Genomic DNA, 15,638 nt, shown 5'->3' on the forward strand with positions numbered 1-15,638 from the left:
TTCGTGTTCCTTGGATTTTCTGTGGTGGGATTCCAGCCCAGGCTGTGGAGGGGAGCCCCCGCCCCCCACAGGGGGGACCTGTAAGAACGTCCACGGCTAGTGCTCTTGGAGATGCCTCCCAGGGAGCGGACACCGCTGGTCCGAGTGCGCGATGCTCTCGCTTTGGGTCCCTGCGCCCCTCCTACAGCCCCAGCCTGCGGAAGCTGGGCTCCCGGCCGCTCAGGTGCCCTGACCTCTGGGGCCTCAGGCCTGTTCCTCCCGGGGAGGTGTCCGGTCCTCCTGGGCTCGCCCACGCCGACGCAGCTCCCGTCCGAGAGGGGGTGCTTCACGTCTCACCGCTCCTTAGAGGGCCCCACCATTCGGGTCTTTCTCCCAGGTGCCCTGCTGATTTTTGTCCAGGTAGTTTGGGCCCAGCTGCTGGTCTGATTCTTTGAAAGAGTCCGTTTTAGTCTGAGGTGGAGGGAACCCTGCGTACGAAGCACCCCTTCCTCCGGTGAGACGTGCCAGGGCCCTGCTGTCGGCGGTGTGGGATCCCTGGGCCCGGAGGGACCCGCCCCCTCCTCCACCTGCGGCCTGGCTGGCCGGAGCTTTATTCGAGGTCCGCTGCTTGGCTGAGCTCCTGCCCCTCTCGGGAGAGACCCCGGCCCTCCCTTTGTGTCTCACGCTAGTCCGTGGAGAGGCGCCTCTTTTTCCCCTTGCCCCTCTCGTCCAGGTGCTGCTTTCAGGTGGGGGCCCCCTGCCTTTTAGCGCCCCAGGCCTCGTTAGTTCAGCGTCTGACCGGCCTCAGCGCCAGGACCGGGTGGGGGGTGCCGAGTGAGGGGGACCGGAAGTGGTCAGCCGGACAGCCCAGCCTTGCCCCGGGTCCGGCGGGGGCCTGGGACGCACTTCGGGGCAGGGGCGGGGTACTCCCTAGGTGGCTTCACAGGCCGGATTTTGAGGAGGGCTTGGCAGGAGCTGCCTGAGGAGGTGGTTGGAGGGGGTTCCTCCGTTGTTGGGGGCGCTGCGGGTAGGCGGCCCCCGCCTGGATGTTTGAGTGCTTGCATTGTGCTGGGCGCTGTTCCAAGACACGCGGCTGCCGAGCAGGACGGCCCTCGCGCCGTGGAACTCCGCCCGAAGAAAGCGGAGACGCCGGCAAGCGCAAGGAATCTAGAGCAGCTTTGAAAGGCCCGTGATGCTGAAAAAGAGGATGAAAGGGGGGTGGTAACACTTTATGAATTGGAGGAAAAGCCCCTCCGTAAGGTGACATTTGAGCAGCGCCTCGGAAGACACAAGCGTCCTCCAGGCTGGACTGCCTCGGCTCTGACCCGCGCACTGGGCCGGGGTCCCGCGCAGAGCCCCACCCCCCACCGAATCGCCTCCCCTCGGCACGTGCGGAAGACGCGCCCCCTCCTGGTAGGGAGCCCGTGGAACACAATCCGGTCCCAGAACCGGGGACTGGAGAGCCGCCCGAGGCAGGCGGGGCGGGCAGACCCTCGGCCTCGCCCCGGCCGGAGCCGACAGCCTGCGCTCCCGCTCCGCGCCGCCGGGGGCCGCTGTGGCGCTGCTGCTCGGCTCCGCGGCCTGTGGCTGGGCGGAAGCGGCGTTCTGGCCGGCGCCTTATAGGCCTTGCTTGTGTTTCCTGTTTCCTCTTTCACCGGGGACCCGCCGACATGGTAGGTCCTGTTGCCCGCGGCTTTCTTCTGCACCATCGCCCTCCATCCGCTGTTTTCTGCGGCCCCGGGCCCACAGGGCGGGCGGCTGGCGCCCGCGTCGCCCCTACCGGGCCACTCCCCCGGGCACAGCCCCAGCGCGGGCCCCGCTGCCTCCGGCCGGGCCGCCTGGCTCGCGGGTGAGCCTGTCTTTGCCCCCGCAGGGCCGCGTCCGCACCAAAACCGTGAAGAAGGCGGCCCGGGTCATCATTGAGAAGTACTACACGCGCCTGGGCAACGACTTCCACACCAACAAGCGCGTGTGCGAGGAGATCGCCATCATCCCCAGCAAGAAGCTCCGCAACAAGATCGCGGGGTGAGCGGGCGGGTGCCAGCGGCGCGCACGGACGAGGGTGGCCGCGGGCGGCCCTGAGGGAGACGCCTGGGTAAAGGCCACCGAGGCTGAGCGCTGCACAGGGGACGGCACCCTGGAGGGAACCGGGGCGGGGGCCGCGACAGCTGCAGGGTCATCCGCGGGGCGGCACGCTGGGCTCTCGGCGCCCGTGCTCCGTGCAGCGGCAGCTGATGCGCGTTTGCCCGCAGCTATGTCACACATCTGATGAAGCGGATCCAGAGGGGCCCCGTGAGGGGCATCTCCATCAAGCTGCAGGAGGAGGAGAGAGAGCGGAGAGACAACTACGTGCCCGAGGTGAGCCTGGGCCTTGGCCTGCGCGTCTTGCTCATCCTGAGAGGTTCCTGGTTTCCGAAGGGACCCCAGTTGAGCTGGAGAGGGTCTGTTATGTTACCCGTACAGCCCCCAACCAGCTAGAGGTGTCCGTCCTCTCGCTGCCCTGCTGGGATGAGTTAAGTCCATTCTGTTCCACGCGCCCTTAATGGTGGTTGGTTTTCGCCCTGCGTGGTATTCCTGAAGTATAAACCTAGTTTTCAGGTTCTCTGAATACCAATTAGATGATGAGGACCCGCAGAAGTGGACCTTGGGGCCTGTAACCCTTGAACTACTCGCTTTGTGGGGTCCTGTCCTGTGTCCCTTCCCTCCTCCTCGGGGGTGACGCTCCTTTAGGAATCTTGGAGAAGAGGCGGGGATGGTGAGAGAACTCGGCGTCTGATATCTGGGGGGCTTGCCTTGCTCCTTCTAGGTCTCGGCCCTGGACCAGGAGATCATTGAGGTGGACCCTGACACTAAGGAAATGCTCAAGCTCCTGGTAAGTGCTGAGCTCCCGAAGTAGGGCTCGCGCTGCTGCAGAGCCCGGGGCAGCTCTCACCTGTCTGTACTGCTACTGGCTCACGCCTCCTGCATCCTTAAATACCAGGCATTTCTTTCCACGTTCTCCATGTTATTTTTTTTAATCCTCACACTATCCCATTGGGCACATGCGGCCTGGCCTGTTATTTGCATTTTATAGATGAGGAAATGGGTACAAGGTCAGTAGGTGGTCAGGCTGGGTTTTCGGGCTAGACTCTAATTGCTAAACTAGACTGCCTCCCGGGCAGAATTAGCTGTCCACCGAAGGCTGAGATTGCTGTCCACGAGAAGGTAGATCCCAAATTCAGTGGCTGTTGTCTCCTGGTTCCTTCTGTTCTCATGTTTTCCTTAATGTTCGTGAACAGTTGTGGTCCCCTTCATTCCGCCCGCTGTCCCTGGGATACTTCGTTCCTTCTTTGCACACGAACCGCTCGGATGAGCCGTGGTCTCCTTTCCAGAGGCTTGCCAGGCTCGCTTAGTGTAGCTGTCTGCAATACAGTTCCATATGTGTCTCTTCTGTGGGTTATTTATTTAGTACTTTTACATAGTTTGGTGAAAGGAGCGTGGGCTTCAGAGTCCAGTTGATGGTTTAGAAACAACTTCATTTTTCCTCGTTATGATCATTAAATACTAAAGACATACCAAAAAAAAAAAAGATACTGAGAAAACTCCCATTTACCCACCCCCGCTTGAGAAAAACTACCAGTACCAGCTGAAGCCTGCTGTGAATCATTTCCTCCTGAAATAACCACTATCCTGAGTGCAACTGGGTAGTTTCAGCTATAAAATTAGTTCTTGAGGATAAAATAGGACGTATAGTTCATGTATCTTGTTGGCCATTCACATATGTTCATTGCGTTAGGGATGCTGCCTGCCTGCAGCTGGTCCCGAAAAGGCAGTGGCACTATATGCCTCTCAAAGGGACATACTCTGGCCCCTGGGGGGCATTTGGCCAATACCTGGGTGTGTTTTTGGTAATTACAGCAGGGGATACTAGCAGACATCAGAGTCCAGGGATGCATACAGCTCCCTAATGGCTGGCTGCTGGGGTGCAAGGACCTTCAGATGTCAAGTAGACTCCCTTGTGAGTTCACTGCTCTGGGGAGGGGAGAAGGCCCTCTTGGGTTTCTGCAGGGTCCCACCAAGCTGACGGAAGTGGACAAGCACCACCTGGCAGTGCCAGGAGTTTAACCATTGATCTCATCAGATGCCACACTGAACCTGTTGTGTCATTGTTCTAGGACTTCGGCAGTCTGTCCAACCTGCAGGTCACTCAGCCTACTGTTGGGATGAATTTCAAAACACCACGTGGAGCTGTTTGAGTCTTCCGGCTGTGCTCTTTTCAATAAACCTTGGACACCCTTGCCTGTGTCATCTGTGGGGTTTGTGCTGATGGAGTTAAGGGCAGGGGTTCTCGAGGCTGATGGTGAAGAGTGATGTGCAGTGTCAGCATGTGGAAGTGGCCTCTGCTTGGTGACCAGGCGAATGATGTATGCAGAGGCCTGGACCCGCAGCGTGCTGTTCTTCCTCCAGCCCCACCACGTCTGGTTCTGCCAGGCCCTGAACACTAACTGGCTTCAGGCAGACGTCAGATGCTTTCCCCTCCTCCCCTGCATGCCCTCAGTGTTGCCCTTTGTATACTCAATTTGCCTGTCTTGAAATGGTAGCATTCCTCCCGTGTTTGAGGGTTGGGCTCTGGGTGGGAGATAGGATGGGTGGTCTCCCTGGTGTTGAGCCCAGTACCTGGAATGCAGGTGACCCATGAGTGGATGTGCCAGGGGAGGATCCGTGAGGCCTGGTGGAGGGGTGCAGGTTTCAAAGGCATAGCTCACTAGGGCCGCAGGTAGATGGCCTTGAGCTTAGGGATCTGCTGAGGCTGTGGGGCAAGTGGGGTGTCTGCGCACGTGCTGGGGAGCGCGCTCCGGGCCGGTTCCTGTTCCTGAGCAGTGGGAGAAGGGGCCGTCCAGTTGTAGGGTGTAGCACACGTTCGCCTGCTCGTGGCTGAGCTGGGCCGGTTAAGAGCACAGGGGAGTGCCAGAGCCCACGGCAGTCGGGCTCTCCAGGATCCTTGCACATCTGCTGTCCGGCAGATACATAACAGCAAACTAAACGTGTTTTGATTATTTCAAACTTGGGGAAAAGTTGCAGAATAGTAAGAGAACTTAAAAATAGATTTACCAGTTGCATCCATTTTGCCCCATTGCTTTATAGTCTGTGTATGTATGTGTATGTGTGTATATATAGACATTTTTCTAGCCCACGGAGGTTAGAGACCTGGCCTTTTGCCCCCCGTATTTCAGTGTCTTTCCTAAGGACATTCCATGCAACCACAATGATCGACATCGGGAAAGGCGACACGGACAGCACTCTACTCCCCAGCCACAAGCAAGTGCCTCTGGTCTCGCGGCCCAGAGACCCAGCGCTAGTTTCATGTCCCTGTAGCTTTAAGATTTTTCTAGCCTGCCGTGTTTGAAAGGTCTCGTCTGGCCTGGTGGAACGGCCTTCAGTTCAGGTCTGTTGTGTCCCCTCGCCGTTAGGTGCCCTTCAGCTTTCTCCGTAGGAGCAGCACAAGTGAGGGGGCTCGGCACGGGGCGCCTGGGCCGGTGCCTCTGCCAAGTGTCTCCCCGGTGGTTACCGCTTTCCCCTCTGCAGTGAAGTCGCGCGGACATTGGGAGGCTCCAAGCCTGTCGCCTGCTCGCTCCCTGGACGTGGCATCCGTCCGTCCTGCCCTCTGCGCGGGCGGGGCCTCTCAGCGGGGGCGCCGGCCCCCAGCGCAGCTCTGCCTCTGCGGCCGCCCCCGGGCCCGCCGGGGACCCGCGCCCTCGCGGCGGCTTTGCCCCCCGGCCGCCAGGAGGCGGTGTCGCCGCAGGCTGTGCCGGCAGGTACCGCAGAGCCGCGCCGGGCGGGCGCCCGCGGCGAGGGCTGCCCTAGGAGGGCGGCCGCACCCGGGAAGCGGGACCCGCGCGCACCGCCGCTTCCCGGGCGCTCGTGGAGGCCGAGGGCCGGGGACCCGCGGGGGCCGCCAGGTAGCGCCCCCGGCACAGCGCAGCCCCGACCGCCGCCTGCCTCCTGTGTCCCGGACGCTGCGCCCTTGGAAGGTTGCAAAGGGCCCCAGAAACTGTGAAGGTAATTTGTTTTTTTCCTACATCGTCTTTGGTTATTTGTGTTAAACGATCACTTTTATCACTTTTAAGAAACAAAAGTGAAGTGACTTTCATGCAGACAGGTATCAAATGAACACGTTGAGCATTTTTAACGACTCAATGAGGGAACTGAGAAGGTGTTACCATCAGTTTAAAGAGGTCAAAGAAGGACGAGTTTTGAGGGAGGGAAGGTTGAGATAAATAAATGGACTGGAAACTGACCTCTGCCGCAGCCCGGAGGGAAGCCAACCGGATCTCTCCCCAGCAGAATTTAATTTGCATGCCTGTAGACAATGATTGGCACGCTTGCTGGTGTCTGCAACTTACGGTGGCAAACCTGCCCCAAGCAGCGGGAGGTGGGGCGCCTCTGCAGCCGCAGTCAGACGCCAGGAGGCCGCCGCCCTGGTCACTGTCCAGCTTGTCACTGAAGCGCTTTCCCGACTCTGTGTTCGTATTTGGTGCTGGGTACCTGTGTCATCAAGGCTTCCAGTTTCATTGGTATATAATCACACAGTTTTCTCATAATTACAAAAGCTGCCTGCTGTTACGTATTATTTTCAATGGTACATTTTCTTTCTTTTCTAAATTAAACTTGTCAGATGCCTGATTATTTTATCCATAGTTTCAAAAAACCAGCACTTGGAGTTTTACCCTTTCTGTTTTACCCGAGGTCGCCCGTTTGCCCCAGCTGGCTCCGATCGTGGGGCATGTGAAGCGCCCTCACTTTCTTCCCAGCTGCAGGGGCCGGCAAACTACGGGGCAGCTGCCCGGGTGTGTGTGAGCCGTGAGCTAAGAATGCTCTGTGCGTTTCTAAATGGTTTAAAACAGGAGGGGAATGATGTGCCCTGTGAAAATCATGTGAAATTGAATCAACGTCCATATGTAACATTTTATTGGGACGCAGCCTATTGGTCTGCAGTGCTGGATATGGTCGCTTTCCCGCTTCAATCGCGGGATCAGTCGTGACACAGTTCGTGGCGCTTTCTTTGCACTGCAGATTGCAGATACACATTTATAACTCAATAGACTTTCAAGGGCCATACAAAAAATTTTTAGTGCATACTCACTTTTTAAGAAGAGAGAAACCTAGGCTTTGAATGCTACGTTTTTAAGGTGGGAGTTGCTCGTTCGTTAGCCGAGCAAGGGAAGCTGTTTCCCAACGCTGAGCGAGCTTCTCAGAAGGAACTCGTCCTTCTCAGAAGGAACTCGTCCAGAGAAAACAAGCTTACTTAAGACTGTGAGCCTGTGGGGGAGGCTGGTTCCTTGAAGAGATGAGAAAACGGAGCAGTATCAATAGTCAACTAAAAAACAAGGCAAATGATTTTGAATGGTTTTCCTTGGGTCTTGATAAGTCAAAGAATGTTACCGATACTGCTCAGCTGTCTGTGCAAGAGTCAAGGCCAATTAAGGAGACTGAAAAATCAGCCTCTGTGAATAATCCACTTCACTACAGGTGAGAATATTTTTAAAGATGAGAAATCACTAATGCAATATAAGGGGGAGGGAATCAGCTGAGCTAATGTTACAGCTGATGGTGGTAGAAATATATCTGGAGCAGAAGAGGCTCGTTTGGATAAATTTCAAAGCTTGTAAAAATGTGAAGTGTTTAAAACCTATGGCTATTCATTACGTAATCCATCAGTAGGTATTTTGTGGAAAATATCTAAATCTGACAATTATTGAACCAATAATGTTAACAATGAAGTTTGCTTATATAGACTTAACAATGATCAGTTCATGCATCCTGATAGTTTTTTTTTAAACGCAGTAACACATACAGAACATAATATTTATCATTTTAACTATTCATAAGTGTACCGTTCAGTGACATTAAATACATTTACAATGTTATGGTAACCGTCACCACTATATCCAAAACCTTTCATCGTCTCTAACAAAAACATGCCCATTAACTCCCTGTGTCCCTTACCCCAACCCCCAATCGTCTATTCTGCTTTCTGCCTCTATGAAGTCGCCTGTTCTAGAGTCTCATATAAATGGATTCATATAGTATTTGTCTTTTTTTGTGACTGGCCTTTTGCAGTAAGCATAATGTTTTCAAGGTTCGTCTATTTGCATTCTTTCTTTGGCTAAGTAATATTCTATATAGGATAAACACATGAGTGTGTGTATGCATGTATTTATCCATCATTTGTTAATGTACATTTGCGTTGCTTCCACTTTTTGGTTATTGTGAATAATGCTTCTATGACTATGAGTGTACAAGTAATGTGTTTAAATCTCTGATTTCAATTTATGTTGAGCATATGCCAAGAAATGGAATTGCTAGATCATAAGGTAAGTGTGTGTTTAATATTTTGAGGAACTGCCATACCATTTTCCACAGCAGCTGCATTTTACCTTCTTACCAGCCATGCTCAAGAGTTCCAATTCCTCCACATACTTGCCAACACTTCTTATTTTCTATTTTGATTTTTTTGACACATGGGTGTTAAGTAGTATACCAGTTTTGATTTGCATTTCTGTAATGATTAGTGATATGCTTATTGGCCATTGGGATATCCTCTTTGGAGAGAGGTCTGTTCAAGTCCTTTGCCTGTTTTTAAATTGGGTCGTTTGGGATTTTGTTGTTGAGTTGCGGGAGTTCTTTGTATATTCTGGATATTAATCCTTTATGAGATATGATTTACAAATACTTTCGCCCATTCTATGGACTGCCTTTTCTCTCTGTTGATAGTGTCCTCTGATGCACAAAAGTTTTTCATTTTGATTAAGTCCAATTTGTTATTATTTTTCCTTTCCAAGATCATGAAGAATTACCCCCTATGTTTCCTTTCGAGAGGTTTATGGCTTTAGCTCTTATACTTAGGTCTTTGATCCTTTTTTGTGTTGATTTGAGCATGTGGTATGAGGGGGTCGACGTCATCCTTTCGCATGTGGCACTCCGGTTGTCCCGGCCTCACCTGCTGAGAGGGTGCTCCTTCCTCCGTGGTGGGCCTGGCACCCTCGCCAGAGATCTTTGGGCCACAAATGTATGGGTTTATTTCTGAAATCTCATTGGTCTACAAGTCTATCCTTACGCCAGTGTTTTGATTACTTTAAGTCTGTAGTTAAGTTTCAGATGTGAGCCTTCCAGCTTTGTTCTCCTTTTTCATTAAAAAATTATTTTTCAATTTTTCAGATTTTTTTTTTTTGGCTACTTGAGCTGTATTAGTTTGCTAGGGCTGCCGTAACAAAATACCACAGGCTGGGGGAACCAAACCGAAGTGTTTTCTCCAGCAGTGCTGGAGGCCAGAGGCCAGGCTGTCGGCAGGTTTTGCTCCCCTGAGGCCCTCCTCCCGGCCTGCCCGCCGGCTGCCATCCCTGTGCCCTCCCACGGCCTCCTCTCTGCATGTGCGTCCCTGGTCTGCCAAGTTCTTCTCATTAGGACACCGATCAGAGCAGACCAGGCGCCCGCCCTGACTCGTTCATTCTGACTCTCTAAAGGCTCTTTTTCCAAAGACAGTCACATTCTGAGGCACCTGGGTTTAGAGTTTAAACATTAGAATTTGGGGGAACACAATTCAGCCCATAAAATGGACTCCATGCAATTCCATATGAATTTGAGGGTCAGAGTTTCCATTTCTGCAAAAAAGGCCATTGGAATTTTGTAAGAGCTGCACTGAATTTGTAGATGGATTTTGTAGTATTGACATGTCTTTCAATCCATGATCATGGGGTATCTCTCCATTTAATTTTATTTATTTTATTTCCACTTAATTAATATCTTTCATTTCTTTCAGGAATGTTTTGTAATTTTCAGGGAACAAGTCCTTACTCATTGGTTAAGTTTATTCCTAAGTATTTTATTCTTTTAGATTGTGATACTGTATTATAATAAGAAATATGTGTTTGGTCTTCATCCCTGGTTCTTGGCCACAAAAGCTTTTAAAACCCTTGGAATTTCCTGAGTGATAGAGGTGCAGGACCATCTTTTGTTATTCATAGTAAGTCCCTTTCAGTCATACCTGATTTTATGCTAGTAAGATGACTCCTGGTGGACTCACAGATCTCTGCAGGATTGCTATTGGGAGCAACCATGTGATTAGAAGTTTGGAATTTTCAGCCCCACCCCCTGACCTCTGGAGACTGATTTAATGACCAACAACCAGTGATATAATCAGTAACGACTACATAATTAAGCATCCATAAAAACTCCAGGCGTCGGGGTCTGGAGAACTGGGTTGGTGGACATGTGCCAGGGGAGTGGTGCATTCCCAGACTCCTCAGGGCCGAAGCTCCTGTGCTGAGGATCCATCCAGACCTCATCCCAGGTACCTCTTCATCTAGCCATTTATTTGTATCCTTTATAATAAGCCAGAACTGCTGGAGAATCCCAAATTCTGTGAGCTGTTATAATTATTGAACCAGAGGTCATGGGGATCCCCAATTTGTAGCCAAGTCAAACAGAAGTGTGGCTAACCTGGGGACCCACTACTTCTGGTTGGCATCTGAAGTAGGGGGCAATTTTGTGGCACTGAGCTCCTAACCTGTGCAGTCTGTGCTAACTCTGGGTAGTGAGTGTCCAAATTGAATTAAATTATAGGACATCTGAAAGGGATAGAGGGGAAAGATGAAAGAAAAAGGGGATAGATGAAAGAAGAGGGGATGTGAACTCAACAGTCCAAGCAGGCTTATTGCTGACCCTGAGAGGGGCCCCTCTGTCCTGGCCAGCAGAACAAAGGAAAGGGGGTCTCCAACAGGTCAAGAGGCTTTTTATGGCCAGGGCTTTGGTGGGCTCTTTGAGGGGAGGGGTCAGGGGAAAGGTGGGCTTGCGGCTTGCTGACGTGTCCTCTGGAGGATGCTTGTAGCCTAGGGAAGATGACACCGAGGTCTCTCTGAGATGGTGGGTGTGCTTAGTCAAAAGGTGGTATTCGGGTCCGGATTCTATCAATACCAACTGATGTCTGCAGAAAATTCAAGAATTGCTTGGCATGGAAAACCCACACATAGATGTTATTGTAAATGGAATTGTTTTCTTAATTTCCTTTTCTAATTGTTCATTTATGGTGTATAAAAACTGATTTTTGTGTGATCTTGTACTCTGTAATTCTGCTGAATTTGTTAACTCTATCTAGTGACTTTTGCATTCCTAGGATTTTCTATGTATAGGATCGTGTCACCTGCGAATAGAGATAGTTTTACTTCTTCAAATTTGGATGTCTTTTATTACTTATTCTTGTCTAATTGTTCTGGTTAGAACTTCCAGGACAATGTTAAACAGCTGTGGTAAAAGCAGGCATTCTTGTCTAATCTGTGAAATTACAGGGAAAGCTTTCCATCTTTCATCACGGAGCATGACATTAGCTGTGGGTTTTTTATAAATGCCTTTTATCACGTTGAGGAATCCTCTATTACCAGTTTTCTGAGTTTTCATCATGAAAGAGTGTTGGGTTCTGTAAATGCCTTTCCATGTCAGTTGAGGCGATCATGGAGTTTCTTTTCCTCCCTTCTACTGTGATGTATTACACTGCTTTTCTTAGGTTGGACCACTCATGCATTCCTGTTATAAATTGTACTTTCTTACAGTGTATCATCCTTTTAATGGACTGATGGATTTGGTTTGCTAATATTTTGTTGAGGATCTTTGCATTGATATTTATAAGGGATACTGATTTCTCATTTTCTTTTTTGTGATGTCTTCACATGGCTTTGGTATCGGGGAAATCTGATTTCATAGAAGGAGCTGGGAAGTGTTCTCTCATCTTCTGTATTTTGGAAGATCAAGAAGGGTGGGTGTTAATTTTTCTTCAAATGTTTGGTGGAATTCGACAATGAATACCTGTAGTCCTAGACTTTTCTTTGTTGGGAAATTGATTACTGACTCAATGTTTTCTATTGTTATAGGTCTAGTGAGATTTTTTATTTCTTCTTGAGTCAGTGTAGGTAATTTGTGTTTCTAGAAATTTGTCCATTTCACCTAGGTTGTCCACTGTTTGCATACAATTTTTCATAGAAATCTCTTATAATTCTTTTTTTTTTCTGTCTGTTTGGCAGTGGTAATGTCCACGCTTTCATTTCTGATTTTAGTTGCTCTTATTTCTTTTTTTTGGTCAGTGAAGCTAACGGTTGGTCGAAGTTGGTCTTTTCAAAGAACAAACTGTTGGTTTCCTTGATTCCTGTGATTACTTTCCTCTACCTTACTTTCCTTCTGTTAGTTTTTGGTTTCGTTTGCTCATCTTTTTCTAGTTCCTTAAAGTGCAAAGTTAGGTTATTGACTTAAGATCTTTCTTTTTTTTACATGGGTATTTATAGCTATAAATCTCCCTCTGAGCATTGCCTTTGCTACATCCTGTAAATTTTGTATATTGTGTTTGATTTTCATTCATTTCTAATTTTCTTTGTGCTTTCTTCTCTGACCCATTTGTTATTTGAGAATGTGTTGTTCAATTACCATGTATTTCTGGATTCTCCAGATTTTTTTCTATAATTGATTTCTAGCTTTACTCCATTAGGTTCAGAAAAGATACTTCGGTCAATCCTGCAGAATGTTCCATGTACACTTGAGAAAAATTGTGTATTCTGTTTTTAATTGGATGGAATGTTCTAGGTCTGTTAGGTCTAGTTGGTTTATAGTGTTCAAGCTCTCCGTATTCTTATTGATCTTTGGTCTAGATTTTCTACCTGTAATTGAAAGTGGGGTACTGAAATCTACAAGTATTATTGTAGACTATTTTTCCCTTTAATTCTGTTTGCTTCATACATTCTGGAGTACGTTGTTTGGAGCATATGTTTGTACTTCTGTCTTGGTGAGTCGACTCTCTTAGTGATACACAGTGTCCTCCTTTGTTTTAAGTTGTAGCCTTGAAGTCTATTTTGTTCAATATTAGTATATCAATTCTACATCTCTTTTGGCTACTATTTACATGGAATAATTATAAAATTTGCTCTTTTAAGGTACAAATATAGTGTTTTTCGAATATTTACAAGGTTGTGTGACCCCTTCTATTCCAGAACATATTCGTTGCCTCAACAAGGAGCCCATGCCCATTCCTTCCAAATCCGCTCCGCATTCCCCCACCCCCAGCTCCTGGAAGCCACAAATCTACTTTTAGTTTCAATGGATTTGCCTGAAAATTTCATATAAAAGGAATCAAACAATATGTGATCTTTTGTGTCTGAAAACATAATGTGTTTTCAAGGTTCATCCAGGTTGTTTCATGTATCAGTACTTCATTCCTTTGAATGGCTGAATAATACTCCATTTCATGAAAAACACATTTTGTTAATAAATTTGTCAGTTTATGAATATTTGGTCTTTTTTCCATTTTTAGCTTTGTGAATAATGCTGCTGTGTACGTGTGTAACAGTTTCTGTGTGGATATGTTTTTGTTTCTCTTGGGAATATACCTAGGAGTGTGATTGTTGTATCATATGCTAACTCGGTAGTTAACTTTTGGAAGAATTGCCAATCTTCCAAAATGCCACCCCATTTTACATTCCCACCAGCAATGTATGAGGGTTCCAAGTTCGCACCAAACTTGTTCTCAACTGTTTTTTTTATCATAGCCATGCTAGTACGGCACCTTATTGTGGTTTTGCTTTGCATTTCCCTGAGAGTTAATGACACTGAACATCTGTTTGTGGCTTATTGACCATTTGTATATATTCTTTGAAGATAATGCCAAGTCAAATCCTTTGCTCATTTTAATACTGGGTTATGTGTCTTTTTATTGTTGAGGTGTAAGACTTCTTTATATATTCTGGAGACTAGACTCTTATCAGATATATAACTTGCAAATATTTTCTCCCATTCTGTCATTTGTCTTTTCATATTCCTCATAGTGCCTTTGAAGCATATAGTTTAATTTTGATGAAATCCAGTTTTCTATTTTTTTCTTTGGTTGCTTGTGCTTAGGTGTCATATCTAAGAAATCATTGCTTAATCCAAGGCCACTATGATTGATACTTGTTTCTTTTAGAAGTTTTGTAGTTTTAGCTCCCACATTTAGGCCCTGGATCCATTTTGTATTAATTTTTCCGTATGGTGTGAGGTAGGGGTCCAACTTCATTCATTCGTGTGTGGCCATCCTGCTGTCCCAGCCCCATTCGTGGAAAAGACTGCTCTTTCCTCCACTGAATGGTCTTGGCAACCTTGTAGAAAATTGGTCAGCCATAAATGTAAGGGTTTATTTCTGGATTCTCAATTCTATTCCACTCATTTATATGTCTATCCTTATGCCAGTTTCACATAGTCTTGATTACTATAGCTTTTGTAAAAAGTTTTGAAATCAAGAAGTGTGAATCTCTCTATTTTGTTCTTCTTTTTCAAGATTGTTTTGGTGATTCATGGTCCCTTATATTTCCATGTGTATTTTTAGGATCAGCTTGTCAGATCTTAAAGAATTTAGTTAATTTTAAGAGTGTAATTTTCTTGTTTCTTGCCCTTTTCTTATTGATTTATAGGCATTCTTTATATATTCTGGATACTAATTTCTTATTTCTATAGGTCATCTCTTAATCTGTGGCATATTTTTTAGCATGGTTTATGTAATTTGTCATACAGAATTTTTAACTTGTACATATTTTATTTTTTGCTCTCTAAAGCTTTGGTGTCATCTTAAGGATGTTAAAAATACATTTTTTCCACATGGACCTTTAATCTAGAATTGATTTCATAAATGCTGTGAGCCTATATTTGTTATTTCTGTCATTATTTTGCTAATTCATACTTTTTCCATTTGTCTTTTACTGGTTGCATTAGTCACATTTTATTTCTTTTGGTTTTCCTTTTAGTGATTTTAAATCCCACATTATTTTGTTCCTTTGGCAATTTCCCTTAAGTAATCATATTGAAATTTGAGTTTATCTTTTGTCCCTCTGAATGTTTGGCTTATCCTACTGTGTACCTGTTCCCCTCTGCTCCCGATTATACATCACTGTTTTTTCCTGGCTTTTTGCCCAGATGTTTCCCCATCTCTGTTTACTACTGCATCCTGTCATTTAGTTCTTTCTGTACTTTTTATAGATGTACCTCCTTCAGCACTTCCTTCCACAGGGGTCTCTTTATAAGGAACTGTGTGTGTATTTCTGGAATTTTCTTTATTTTACCTTCACTCTCGAATGACAGTTGAGTTAGGTGTGTAATTCTAGGCTGACAGTTTCCTTCAGTGTTTTGAAAATATTCCTGTTTTCTGCTGTTGCAGATGAGAAGTCTGGCGGCAGTCTAACACCAGTTCTTTTGTGAACGATCTGTCTGTCCTCACAGCCGTTGGGTTTTTCTCTTTGAGCTCAGTGCTGCAAAGGCTTGTTGTGTTGTGTGGATTTATTTTTCCTACTGTGCCTTCAAATCTGGGAACATGTGTTTGTTAAATCCTGAGGGACTCTCAGGCTTTCTTTGGATAGCGCCTGTCCCCACTTATTCTTCATTCTGGATCTCCCAATTTAGAAACATTTTGAAGCATTTCATTCTACTCTTCATCTTTTATTAGCTTTGTTTTCCTATTTTCCATGTTCAATCTGCCTGGGCTGCATGCTGAATGATGTCTGTAAGTTTTCCAATTTACTAATTCTCCCTTAAGTTATATCTGGTCTTCAGTTAAGAAGTTTTCCATTTGCTTTGACAACTACATTCTTCATACCTAGAATGTCTATTTGGTTTTT

The 15,638-nt window shown here is 47.3% G+C and overlaps 1 protein-coding gene across 1 annotated transcript; it reads left to right on the forward strand.

The window, feature by feature from the left end:
* The first annotated feature begins 1,261 nt into the window (after positions 1-1,261).
* Positions 1,262-4,256, forward strand: RPS17 (ribosomal protein S17). The gene is made up of 5 exons (XM_037000545.2): positions 1,262-1,652; positions 1,853-2,004; positions 2,232-2,337; positions 2,786-2,851; positions 4,134-4,256. The coding sequence occupies exons 1-5, from the start codon at positions 1,650-1,652 to the stop codon at positions 4,212-4,214; spliced, it is 408 nt and encodes a 135-aa protein (XP_036856440.1). The 5' UTR covers positions 1,262-1,649; the 3' UTR covers positions 4,215-4,256.
* The last annotated feature ends 11,382 nt before the right edge of the window (positions 4,257-15,638 follow it).

Source organism: Manis javanica, chromosome 18 (genome assembly GCF_040802235.1).
Source record: "Manis javanica isolate MJ-LG chromosome 18, MJ_LKY, whole genome shotgun sequence".
Classification (NCBI taxonomy): domain Eukaryota; kingdom Metazoa; phylum Chordata; class Mammalia; order Pholidota; family Manidae; genus Manis; species Manis javanica.